The 13,279-nt window shown below is 41.1% G+C and overlaps 1 protein-coding gene across 2 annotated transcripts in view; it reads right to left on the bottom strand.

Moving 5' to 3' along the window:
- Positions 1-13,279, bottom strand: part of DENND1A (DENN domain containing 1A) — a 150,095-nt gene that overhangs the window by 42,803 nt on the left and 94,013 nt on the right. For both annotated transcript variants that reach the window (XM_033077211.2, XM_033077212.2), the window contains exon 13: positions 12,184-12,309. In XM_033077211.2, the coding sequence (XP_032933102.1) occupies positions 12,184-12,309 (126 nt within the window). The remainder of the gene's footprint in view (positions 1-12,183; positions 12,310-13,279) is intronic.

A 13,279-nucleotide genomic window follows, 5' to 3' on the forward strand; every position in this document is an offset into this window, starting at 1 on the left:
TGCTACTGTACCTTTTTTCTCCAACTAAGCAGCAGATTTGAATGAAAAATTTTTAAGATTCAATTTCATTTCAACTAGAAATAGAATATTTGCTATCTCCATGTTACCTGTGGTCTTGGAGATGCACACACTAAATAACATAAGTTGCTCAGAAGTGCCACTGGCTCTTGTTACAGTCAGGATACAGATTAGCCACACTGGTAATCTAAGAGCTCTCTGAGCAGGAACAGAAAAAATATCTCCAACATAACTAGCACCTAGTCATACAATACAGATGTCAGATGAATGAATTGGATGATAAAATTGCTTTGTAGCCAGCATCCCATTACATTTAATAATTCTGCAGACATACTGTAAAGACCAAACCCCATTAGGCATTGGAGGTTTTCCAAAAGCCCTGAGCTAAGCCCCTTGCCCAGCAGTGAACACCCTGTGCTCCAGCCTCCCCTGCTCTAGAAGAACACACAGGGAGTTTCTGACAGGTCCAGAAGCACTCGGTAAGGGGTGTTTGCATATCAAACAAATCTGAAGCAAGGCTTCTCCCGAGGATCTCTCCAAATTCCCCCAAACCCATACAAGCTTCCTCAGTATCACTTGATCAAGTGCTTGGCAGGATTATTGCCCATCCTACACAGAACACTCCCTGTTTCTTTTGAACCTTTGCTGTCACAAACCCCATTTGACTGCCTGTGGTTTTTTACACTGGAAGAAACAATGAGGATTCACTCCTGATCTTCCTCCAAACTGTCAGTGGGAGCTCTCCCTATAAATAATGCTACAAAATTGACTGACATTCACAGTGTCCCTGCTATTCAAATAAGCAGACTGGACATCCTGTGGGGAGAATGTGCAGTGGTGTCTGTGAGCAGGAGGAAAGGGTGGCCAGCAGACGGGTGAGTATGTACAAGTGTCTGAATTAACCAGGGGGAAGGGCAAACCAGAACTACATTGCATTTTCATCAACACTAACAACCTTTGTTTCCCTGAAGTCTAACTCCCCACCATGATCAGATATGTGACAAAAGCTGGTCTGCAGAGACAGCAAACTGTCCAGAGGAGTGATTCCAAGATGTGGCACTATTTCTGCACTGCTTTCCTGTTCCTGAGACATGCTCCATTGTTCCTTAGCCATGCAGACCCTTCATTTCAGTAATTAGCTGTCAGCACGGCCCGACAGCAACTTGGTATTGTCTGCTCAAATTGTATTAATGAAATGCAATCCACTAAATGTCCTGAATGCACATCTGTAATTGTGTTACATGGAGAGGCTGGGGACAGGGGCAAACTGCAGCTTCTAAACAGGGCACTGTGATCAAGCACATTAATCTGTTATTTCTTAGGGATTTGACAACCAATTAATACTACAGAGCTGCCTATACAGCAATAAGAGCCAGTGATCCAACATCCAACAGGAAAAGCTGTGCCTACCATTTGTGAACACAACATCCTTAAAGGCAGAGCCACAGGAACTACAGGTTGCAGCACTGCACAAGCCCCTTTTGTATTTCAATTCAGCATCTGTATGTTGAAACCTAAATGTAGAATGCTCGGTGTATGCACCACACTAAGGAAAATCAAATAAACTCCAGATCCTTATCAAACATGTAAGTTTTAGATGTTCTTCAAGAATACAAAATTCAATTGATAAGCCCTTGTAAACCAATCCTTGTCAGTCAAGACTCTGCAGCATTTTCTGTTTCATGTTTTCCATCACCAAAGACTTTTCCAAAGAACAGGGCTTGGACAAGATAAAAAAGAAGAAACAAGAAAAACATATAATAAAGATATCCTGTGGGTATAATAATCTTTGGGAAACTTTCATGTCAGTTCTGACTGCAAAATTGCTATTAACATTTAATTAAAATTGAGCACAATAAGCTATGACAAGATAATGGCTGGGAAACGTGGCTTTAGGGCAGAGTGAGGATATCTGGAACTCCGGCTGGATGTGATGCTTTATTTTTGGTTACATTTGGCAACTATCGAGATTTCTGAAACACAACATAATTATAATGATCTACAGAAATTCACAGAAGAGAAAAGAACAGCAGAGTATTTCAGTTACCTCAGGATCTGTAACATATGTCAAATAAATCAGAGATTTTTAGGACCCCTGTACCACCTAACCCTTAATTTCATTCATGTGCACACCCACACCAAAGAACACTCTTTTTCAACTAAAAAGCCCCTGCAAGCCCCTCCTGAACAATTTAATGTTTTGTTACTTATCCATAAATAAAACTACTGATTTCCTCTCAGAGGCAGGAATTCTTTGAGTATCATTTACCTCCATAGCTGAAGGCAACAATCACACAGACCTGAAGCAGAAATAGTCAACAGTTTTTGGAATGACCTTGACTCAGGGAAATCAATTGTCCTTTACTGGAGACAGAGTCACTGCTCAGCTGAAAAGTGACTGTAAGAGAGCTGGAGTGCAATCCATTGAACATGTAAAGGAGAGCACAGGATTGAGAGGCATTTGGAAGAGAACACACACTCCAAGGATGGCTTAAAATCCCCAAATGAGGGGGCACCTATGGATGTTCTTCAATCAAGCACTGCTCCCCAGGCAGTGGAGGCCACTGCTCCAGAGCAAAACCAATTCAGAGTTTGATACACAGATGTGGGGAAAATACTGACATACTTGTACAACTAAAAATGTCCCTTTAAGCATGAAGTCCCTTGGTTAGCCTCAGTCTCAGTAACAAATGATTTCCAAGCCCCCTCCCTTTGTGTAAATGCTGGTTAGGTGCTGTTAATTCCAGGTATCCTGTGACCAAGTATAAACAGCAGAGCCAACCAGTCCCATCCCTGCCCAAAACTCCTCTGGCTTCACTGCCAGACACACAGCAACCATCCAACACTCCTCCAGTTTTAGGCAAGAAATTCAGGTCCGCAACAGCATTCCCCTTCCTGACTGCTTTCAAGTAAAATATTCTCATGTGCAATAAGAAGGATGGAATTGTTCTTTATTTTTCATATATTCTTGAGAATATGTAATAAATTACTGGTTGCCAAATGGGGGATGAGCTTTATCCATACAAGTATAGACAGATCCTAAGGAAAGGCAAACTAATCACACACATAATCCTCACAAATTGCTTTCATTTCACCATTAATCCTCTCTAAGAAAAAAAGTTCTGGACATACAGACTTTAACTACTGCTTGGAGAGCTTCACCTAAATAATTCTTTGATATCTTTTTCTTTTCCTTGAGCACCAGGAGTAAGTGGAGTACATATATAATCTACAGCTTTTAAAGGGCACTCAAAGCAAACTCTTGGCACCTTCATTTCCACACTACTTCTAAGAATCCTGTATTAGTTACTAGCTCTGAGTAACACTTGATGCCAAATTAATGTAATACATCAAAATAATGTAATGCTGATAACTTTAACACTTTAGGAGTCAACAACATATATTTATGATATATATTTACTAGGCAAACAGTTGCATGAGCTCTACTATAAAATACCTTATTATATAAATCACTAACCTAAATACTGCATCAGGAATTATTCAAAAGAAAACCACACTTGGACACAAGAGTAACCTTTAAGGAGTTAAAATGTCCTCAACTACAAGTCAAGTTGAAACTTATTTAATTAGGCTCTGTATTTGAAAGAACGAAATAAATTCTTTCATTAACTAAACCAAACTCCCTTAAAGGCAACAATATGTTCCCTCTCTGTCAGGACAGAGCGCAATGAAATCTTTATTTTAATTGGGGTTAGCTAAGGGGCCATTTGGCTTCAGATGCTTTGTTTATCAGCCCTAAGCTTTACAGCTTAGCCAGGACTTGAAATATTTTACTACAGAATGATTTCATTAAAAAAAAAAAAGTGTATATATATAATATATATATATATATATATACACACTCTTCCAAGGAGTATTTTATAGAGGTAATTCTAAACGTGCATTTTGAAAACTGGAAGCCCAAGTGCAAGGTGCCTTGGTTTCCTTTGGCAGCCCTGCAGCTGATGTCCTGTGACAAGGCTGCCCAGTGGCTCTGCAGCACAGGCAGCTGCAGCAGCAGGGCTCCAGCCACGGCCCTCACTGCCTGACCAAGCCAAAACCTCCCTCTGGGGAGCATCTTCTGAACTTTCACTCACAAGCCTTGGACATGAAAAGCTTACAGTTGATCACCTGCATCTTAAGACAAAGCAAGTGAATTCTTAGTTGCTGGATGATATCTTTCTCCTGTAATAAACTAATTTACAGATGTCAGACATCTCCAGTAACAGAGCTACTGAAAATCCAACAGAAACAGCTCTTAAAGGAAGGGACAGTGAACAGGAACTCTGCAAAATCACAGCCCCAGTTCACTCCAAAGTGCAGCTACAATTTTTTAAATAATCCAGAAAAATTTCCAGTGTTACTGTGAGCATCAAGCTTAGGCTGGATTTTGAACTTATTCCTTATTAAAACTCCAAGCATTAAAACTCCTAAAGCCAAAACAAATGAAAAAAAGAGAAGAAATAAAGATAAGTCCAAGCCCAATTTCCACAAACGAAATACATCTAATGATATTTTCTTACTTTCTCCTGGATCACTGAAATGTGATGAGTCAGGTCTCCCCTTTTTTTTCCTTTCAAAACTATAAATCTGATATAATTTGTAATTGTCTTCTGGAAGCCACTGCTATTATGTTGCTGACAGTTCTATACATATCACATAGCACAGCACTATATACATTATTTTAGTTTAAAACTATGTCAACAGTAAGTTATTAATTCCAGTTAAGATTTTGATTATGTTTTAAACCCAAAACTTAGTCTTTGTTTTGTCATCAGAAACAAAACCATTGCTACTGACTCTGGAAGAATAAAACTTATTTCACACTAAACATTGAGATTTCACCTTTATGTTACCTAAAACAAAAAATACAGCAATTCTAAATTAAATGTATTATTCATATATATTTTTAATTTCTTCTCTAGACAGCTTTGTGCATATCTGCTCTGTACTGTTTTCTCATGAGAACTGTAATAAATGAGCTGCTTCTGCAACTTCACAGCAGGTATTTTGATTTGAGAGTAATCACAGTTTTCTCTACAATCTTTATACAATTTATGTCCTGATCATCTAACAAATAAGTAAAAGATTTAAATTGACATCAATATGTATACCTTTTTCTAACAGTGCAAACTAATTGTATATCTCTAAATGAGAAAAATGTTTAATAAAAAAAATCTAGTGAATATACCAACTATTGAGTTCAAAGCAAAGACACCACATGTGTCTAAATAAATATCAAGGAAGTGTCAGAGGTAAATGAGGAGAGACCAGGTGAAATGTGTGTGATGTGTTAATTGTATTCAAAAAAAATAATAGAGCAAGACAGAGAAGCTGAACTTCCAATTATCATAATGGTATCTACTTCACAACACATTTTCAAACTTGAAAGAGACATTTTAAACCATAGGAATTCTGAGCAGAATACCTCCAGCTGTGCTCTGCATAAATCTTGCACGCTGTACATACACAGTTTATTTAAATACCAAGTTAAGTTATGACTTACAAAATGCATATTTCAGTCACAATAGAATATCTGTCATTGCCAGAGCTGCTACTCACTGAATGAAAGGCTCAGAAAACAATGAATTAAATTAGAAAAAGATAAGAAAGGACAGAATGTTTTCCTTTGACGTTTTAGCAGACTGAAGTAGCGCGTGTTTTAAAGAACAACGTACTTATCAGCCCTCTGCAGAGTTCACATTTTTGTGTTCCCCAAAACAGAATAAACTGGTCCTCAGTGTGAGACCAAGTTTTGCCTATGCAGCATTTTGGCCATGAGCCAGAATCTGTGTTTCACTAACGCCTCCCCACAGCAAACCCAACACTCCATGTGAAGAGCAGCTGCCCAGCTCCCCGATGCCAAAGCTGAGAGGGGCCTCGGCCCCCTCTGTGCTTCCCAGTGCACACAGGGGGTTCCCTGAGCCCCAGGGCAGTGTCACAATGTCCCACACTGCACTGTCACTGCACTGTCCATCCTGCCTCACGAGCAAAGGGCTCCTGCCTTTAGCCCCACTGAGGTGACACTGCAGGAGCTCTGTTACCCAGCTATGCAAATCCCAACTAACTGGGATTTCCTGCCTTTCACCTGCCTCCTTTGGTACCACAGCAGTACAAGCTGTACACTCCCATCCATACACAATATACACCATGAAAGCCCAGAGTGGAATGACTTCTCTATTATTTTTCTAACTCCATTAAATATTTTAATTTTTATCATGATTTCATCTACTTTATCTGACACTGAAGGCTACTTTACAAGTCCAAACCCCAAAATTTCTTCCATCTTCTGTCAAGGGCAGTGATACTTTCTCTTCAGTCCTACAGCTGCTCACACTGCTGAGAATGTTCGCTTCACTCCTTGCCTGCCTGCCTGAAAGGTCCTTGGGGTGGGGTTTTTCATGGGTTTGTGTGTGTTGGTATTAGGTTTTTTTCCCTAATACCAGATACAACAGCTCATTTGAAAAAACACACAGCTGCTGAGTGCCTCACACAGAAGCTGAATTCAAGGGTGATGTTATTTTCTGTTTGGTGTTTGTTTATGTGCCTTGTTGTTCCCCTCCAAGTCCCCTGCGCTTTATTAGTTCAGGAAATATCTCCAAGTTCTGCTGCATGGAGGCATTTGCACGAGGCTGTGCACTCACAATTAGAACTCAAGTATCAAGAGACAACGCAGTGAAAACACAGGCAAGAGGCAGCCTAAAACAAACAACCAAAGGCTTGAAACAAATTGAGAAAAAGCAAAACCAAGTGCATCAAATAGCACAAACCCCAGAATCAGGTGTGAGAGGCACAGCCGAGGAAGTGAATATCCAAATCCTCGCCCAGCAAAGCTGGCAGAGCACAGGCTGCTGCTCCCTGCACAGCCTGCCCTGGAACAGGGAGATTGAGAGGCTTTGGAACAAAGCTCCTTTTATTTCTGCAGCACCACCACAGGAGAAGCAGTGACCTGATCCAGGCTGACAGCTGAACACAACTTCTGTGGGGGCTGCAGAGTTACTCAGACAACACAGCCAAAGACAGCTCCCAGACTGCTCCCAGGTTCCACAAACCAAGAGCCACAAATCCCTGAACATCAGCATGAAGCAGGTAAACTTTGATAATCTCAAAGCAGCCCTGTCCAGATCAGCATCCTTACAGCACACTGGAAGGGAATTCCCATTTCTGCTATTACTGCACAGCAAGGTGCAGAGCACCCCATCCCACACTTTGGGCAAAGTTCCTACACCCAGAACCATTCCCATGATGGATTTTAGGGGGGCTGTGCTTGCTATTTTTGCTTTGATTTGGGTTCTGCTGGAGTTTTACTTTAACATGTATGATGGACAGGGAAGTTTGCCTGCACCTTTCCAGGCAGAAACACCACAATCAGCAGAGGGTCGTGTTAACTTCCTCAAATTTTACTTTTTATTACTTTCCCCTCAGAATCCTGGGTTCCCCCTCCCCTTAATGTGCCATACAGAATTAGATAACATAGGATCTTACAACAGTTTGGAAATTACAAAACAATTCTATTTACTACATACCAGACTGCTAGAAGAGATTAAAGAAAATGTCTTTTCAGGTTCATTAACATATGTATATCTCAACAGACTTAGATGTAGAATAATAAATGCCATTTTGAAGAACAGTAACTGCTTGTTAGAAAAAGAGCCATTTTTAAGGTTTAAAACAGCAAAAGCAGAAATTTGTCTATAGCAACAGTAAGGCTCAGAGAGGAAACAGCAACAGAATTGAAATGAAAACAAACATCACACAGAAAACAAACAAAACTGTGTTTCCCCACTAAATCTTTTCCAGTCAGTGACTGTGAATTCAGCACTTCCCAGAGATGGCAAAATACAGCAATAGTTACAGGTGGCTTCTAAGGGAGGTTGCTGAAACCTTAGGTCTTTAAAATGTCCCAAAACACGGAATCTTCAGAATAGGAAGCAAAAGCCTTAAATTTCAGTTCCAGGCTATACAAAAACTCAATTTATGTCCATTTTTATCACAAAAATCAGATTTTACACACTGTCAGTGCCATTCTCATTGTCTACTCCTACCTGTCAGTAAAGTCACCAGGATGACATTTAGGAAGTACTGTCATTTAGGCACCCCTAGACTGTCTCTACAGGCAGGGATTTGAGAGCTCAACCACTTGAACAGGAAAAGAGTAAAGTTGGGTGGGAGAAAATTCCTGATGCTATACATCAGCACTGACTTTAAACAGAACAAAATAGAACTGCAAGTAAAACAAAAAGTTCTATTTAACAAGCTTCTGCTCACTGTTTCCCCTACAGCTTGGGGTTCATTTTAACAGGTCTGTGCATGAGTTATATAAGCATTAGGGATCATCTTTCTTTATATTTTCTACAGATGGACAAACACTCCTAAAGCTCTGAACTGTGGAGACAGTTCTGGTGACAGGGAAGTATCTACTCTACATGCAGTGTGTGCCTTTAAAATATACATGCAGGGAAAAGAAGCTAGGCAGGAGATGGCCATGGAGAGGAAGGGACTGGGATGTGGCAATTACTGGGAGTTGGAAATGACTATTTACTCTTCCACTGAATAACTTAAAAAAATAATTCACCATGGCAACAATCATACTTCATAGTAGATAAAGCACTGAATGCTACAAAGCCTTTGCAAAATGAATTATGCACAAGTACGTAGCATGCACTCGCTTTATATTACTGCAGACACATTCCAACAAAATTTCCTTTTTGAATCGTCTGGCATTTGCTTTTTTACTTTGCACCAAATATCATCTACTTTTCTGACTGTGATCTCATGAATCTGGAACTGCTAAAGGCATTTGTTGTGTCTGTTTGAGAGATTCCTATAAAACAATTAATGCATTAATTATCTCCTTAAGTTGAATTGAATGTTATGTTGAAAACGAAAAAAAACTTATTTCCTCTTATTCATAATGGTTTCTTCCCCCACCATTGCTCAAATTGCACTGTATTATGAGAAAATCCATATCAAAGTTTTAATTATGAAAATTGGTAGTACAGTCTATTTAAAATCCAAATCCAAATGATCAGGCTTTGACAGGACAACAGAACTTGGGCAGCAATGTGCATATAACACATTCCTTCACCAGCGTAGTACAGCTAAAGCAGTGTGAAAACTGCAGTATATACAACATCTGTGAGTTTCAATAAGCAGTTTGATATTAAGAGCAGCAATTCACAAATTAGAAAGTAACTTCAGCGATGGAAGCACATGAAAAGCATGGAAACACAAAAGCACATTGACTCTGCCTCAGATTTCCTGCTTACTTGTAAGCGGATGCATCCAAGGAATATTTAGGTTAAATTTAAACCAAATCAATTCAGAACAATTCAAACAACCAGGAATTATCCAGTTTACAACTAATGGTTACTCAGGCAAATACAGCTGAATAAGACTGAACAATTAACCATGAAGACAAAGAGAATTAACTGATGCTTCACTGAAGAGATTCCCTTATCCTCAGTACTTGCACTGCATGCAAGGAGGTACCAGCGCCACGTGAGAGGTGCAGCTCATGGAGGAGCATTTGTAACACAGCAACAGGATGTAATCCCCTGCTTTCCTACAAGTGCCAGCCCTGTCAGAAGGCTGCAGCGCCAGAGAACAGGCACACCTCTTGGCATTTGGGTGCATCCCAGCAGAGCCTGGAGAGCAGCTCGGGACAAACCCCCAGGGCTGAGGCTGCAGCAGGGGTGACCCCCACAGCCCAGTGCTCTGGGCCAGCCCAGCCGGAGCTTACCTGGAGCCGCAGGTGTGGGGGCTGTTCCTCACAGACACCGGCACAGCCCGACTGCTGTGCCTGCAACCACTAGGTGTCAGCAGAAGAGCGAGCACGGCCGCGGCTCCCGTCCCGAAAATCTGAGCCTCGCTTCCTAACATCCCCCAACTGCTCAGTCCTGCCAAGCACCTTTACACACACCTCGTGTTCACACAGACTGCTCTGCTGAAAATGACCTACTTGAGTGAATTAAATATTTAGAAGAGATAAAAACATTCCCTCTGCAAACAACAAAAAAATCGGGAATTTGAAAAAAGTCATTCGAGTGAACCAAATGCTCACACTGGTGTCACTGGTAGACATTTAAGCCATATGCATCAGGATAATCTGCCTCAGTACAGCCCAGTGAACACCCAGCTGCTGCTGGGTCTGACTGGACTTCACAGCAGCACAGCTTTGTGGGGCTGTGAGTACATCCACCAGCAGATACTGCTCTGCATTTAAAACTGGCTCAGTGCAGCTACGGGAAACACCGCAGCAAACACTGCAGCAGCTCCTTTGACAAGGAAATATTACTACTATTATTAGTATTATTATTGTTATGCTCGCCAACTGCGTACCTGGATATGCTTTTCATGCAATTTCTAGTTAGCAAAGGCCTCAGAAAGTTCATGGCAACAGAAACTCATTGCCAGTGTTCTGTTTGTTACTACATGACACAATCTTGTATCTCTAGAGTAAAAGCCTCTGAACAGAAAAAGAGCTCTTACTATGCTAAAGTATAATAATGTGAATGTAGAGCTGCTCAGTGACACATTCTGGGCCTACACAGAATAATAAAAAATAGATTCACACCATTTATCCTGAAAAATCAGCTCATACCAATGAGATAGTCTATGAAATTCAATTGTCTTATGAGAGAAACCATGAAAAGAGGAAAAGTCGCTGCTTCTTTGCATTTATTTTTTAATTATCAATGACTTTAAATGAACAGTCAGGTTTCTGGAATTATAGGACATGAAATGTAAAGAACCATCTCATGTTTGGTATTACTCAATGTCCTGTACTTTCTCTATGTGAAGGTGATACATGAACACGAAACACCTGCAAATTTGCTTTATCTAAATCTTAATAATGAAAGGTATAATCGCAAATCAAACTACTGATTTACAAAAAGCCTTAGAAAAGAAAGCCCTGAGATTTTCCACCTCCTGATTATTAAAGTGAATTTTATGACATATTTGTGCAGCTATATTTACCAGTTCTCTTTGATGGAATGATAAGCAAAGAAAACCAAACCATTTCTGCAACTTCCTCAGGTTAGCTGTCCCTCAAAGTTGCACTTTCTAGGGGCGTGCCACTGTCAACTCATTTCAAATGTTCATCTTTAACATTCAGCCTTCAAAATACCAGATGGTATTTCCAGAACAGCAATTTAAATTTTTATTTTCCTTCATAAACCCCTTAACTAGTTAATCTCACACACACATCCAGGCAAAGCATACACCAATATTCCCAGAGTTGCCTGGCAACTACAGGGAGGAGCACAGGAGAACAAGGAAGCCTGCAGGGATGGAGGGGAGCTGTGTCTCCCCAGCAGGGATAAAGGAGGCTCACAGCCAGAGCGCCTCGCTGCTTCCATCTTTGTCACTGATATGGTCCCCATTTTAAATCCCTCCATCGTTTCACTGAGGTGCTTTGAAAGCCCAGTCCTTACACCAAGACACACACACAAGTCAATACAATTTTATTTTTTCCACCCACGCGGATTCCCCCAGTAAGATGTGGAAGGACTTGTGCTGACTTGAAAAGTAATTTTTGAAACCTGAATCTGAACTGTTAAAATGATACTTATTTGATGGTGATAACTGGGCTGTTTGAAAGTCAGGCTGAGCTATGTTTTCCTCCTGGCTTTAAAAATAACAAGACAAACTACACAACTGGAGAGACTTCAGCTTTGAAATCCTCGAAAAACACTATACCCACAGTCCAGCTTTTGGACATGAAACCATTTAACATCATGGTTAAAATTAAATTTATCACGTCTGCAGGCCAGATCTTTTCATTAATCATCAAATACAGCATCTTTTAACACAGAAACACAATAAAGAGAGGGGTTTTGCAGAGGAGGGAATGGTCAGCTCTCCACCAGCCTTGTATGATGATTAATTTATTCTTTTTTATCATCTCTGCTCTAAATTGCCTGCCTTCAAAACCAAGCAACACGCATACCTTTCCATGGGAAGGTTTTTCCCTGTGTGATGGATCATGTTTGCTGCACCTCTTTCACTCTGGAGACTTGAACACTGTTTTCAGTACTAGTCAGCCAAAGAGCCACCATGCTGGCCTTAGGAAAAGCGGGTTATGCTCCACTTTGAATTGTTAGGTTTTTTCTCCACCACAGCTGCAGATTTACATCTTATGCCGACTAATTGCCTACTTACAGGTTCAATTTTCAGGGCGTTTCTGTAGCTCCCAAAGAAAGCTGCTTGTGCTTTTAGAAACGCTCTTGCGACACCATCTCCAGTGGTTGTAGAGACTTTCTTCAATCTGTTCTTCAGTGCAGAAACCTGAAATCACACAGCAGGTCTAGATCACTCTCGTATCACAAACAAAGCGCAACACATTGGGGCACAGCTAAATGAAAAATGTGCTAACCACAGCAGCAGTTATGACAAAAGGTGACATTGTGAATTCAGAGATGAATTTTTCAGTTCTAAAGGCATTACTTTTCAAGCTGTTTTGCTTCTCTAAGATACGACTGGATTCTATTCAGAAACCAATAGGATACTAAAAGCTTCATTGAACCTTCCCTCCTACTTAAAATCCACTGTTAACATGCTGTTGAGTACTATTATAAAGGTAGTCCATGAAACTGTGTCACTCTTGATTAGAATCCATGAAAGAATTGCAGCTAAATTAATTCAAATATCAGATTAATAAGAGAAACTGCTCCGCACAACCAGGCCATCCATCACCACCACGGCTAGGAACAAATCCTGAAGGCCTGAAGAATCTATTTGCCACACATATAAGGGGTTTTTAAGGTTCTATGCCCTCTCATTTCAGGGTCTGGAGGGGCAATGACCCATGAGGGCTGCGTTTGTGGCTGTGCGGGTACCCCCGGCCGGCTCCCGCAGCCCCTCAGAGCACTCGGGCAAACACGCACATCAGCCTCGGGGGCTCAAGGAAACGTGTACCTATGAGCCACAGGCTCCAACGTGAAAGCTTAATTTAATGTATTGGCAACTAAATACAGTCCGATAGTGAGAAACAAAGACACAAACTTTAAACCTTCCCGGGCCGCCGCCTTTTACCGGCCCAACCCGCCGCCCCAGCCCCGCCTCCCCTCCTCTGATGTCGGTCCCGACAGCTCCCCCGCCGTTCTTCACCCCTCACACTTTTCCTCGTTGTGCTCTGGGGCTTTTTGCCTGTTCTCACACATTTTTGGAGGTGTTTGCCGAGGACCCGGCCATACCTGGGATCTGCTGTGTCCTGCCTCAGCCGCCTCTCAGGATTCTCTCAGGATTCCCTCACGTT

The sequence above is a fragment of the Catharus ustulatus genome, chromosome 21, assembly GCF_009819885.2.
Source record: "Catharus ustulatus isolate bCatUst1 chromosome 21, bCatUst1.pri.v2, whole genome shotgun sequence".
Taxonomy (NCBI): Eukaryota; Metazoa; Chordata; class Aves; order Passeriformes; family Turdidae; genus Catharus; species Catharus ustulatus.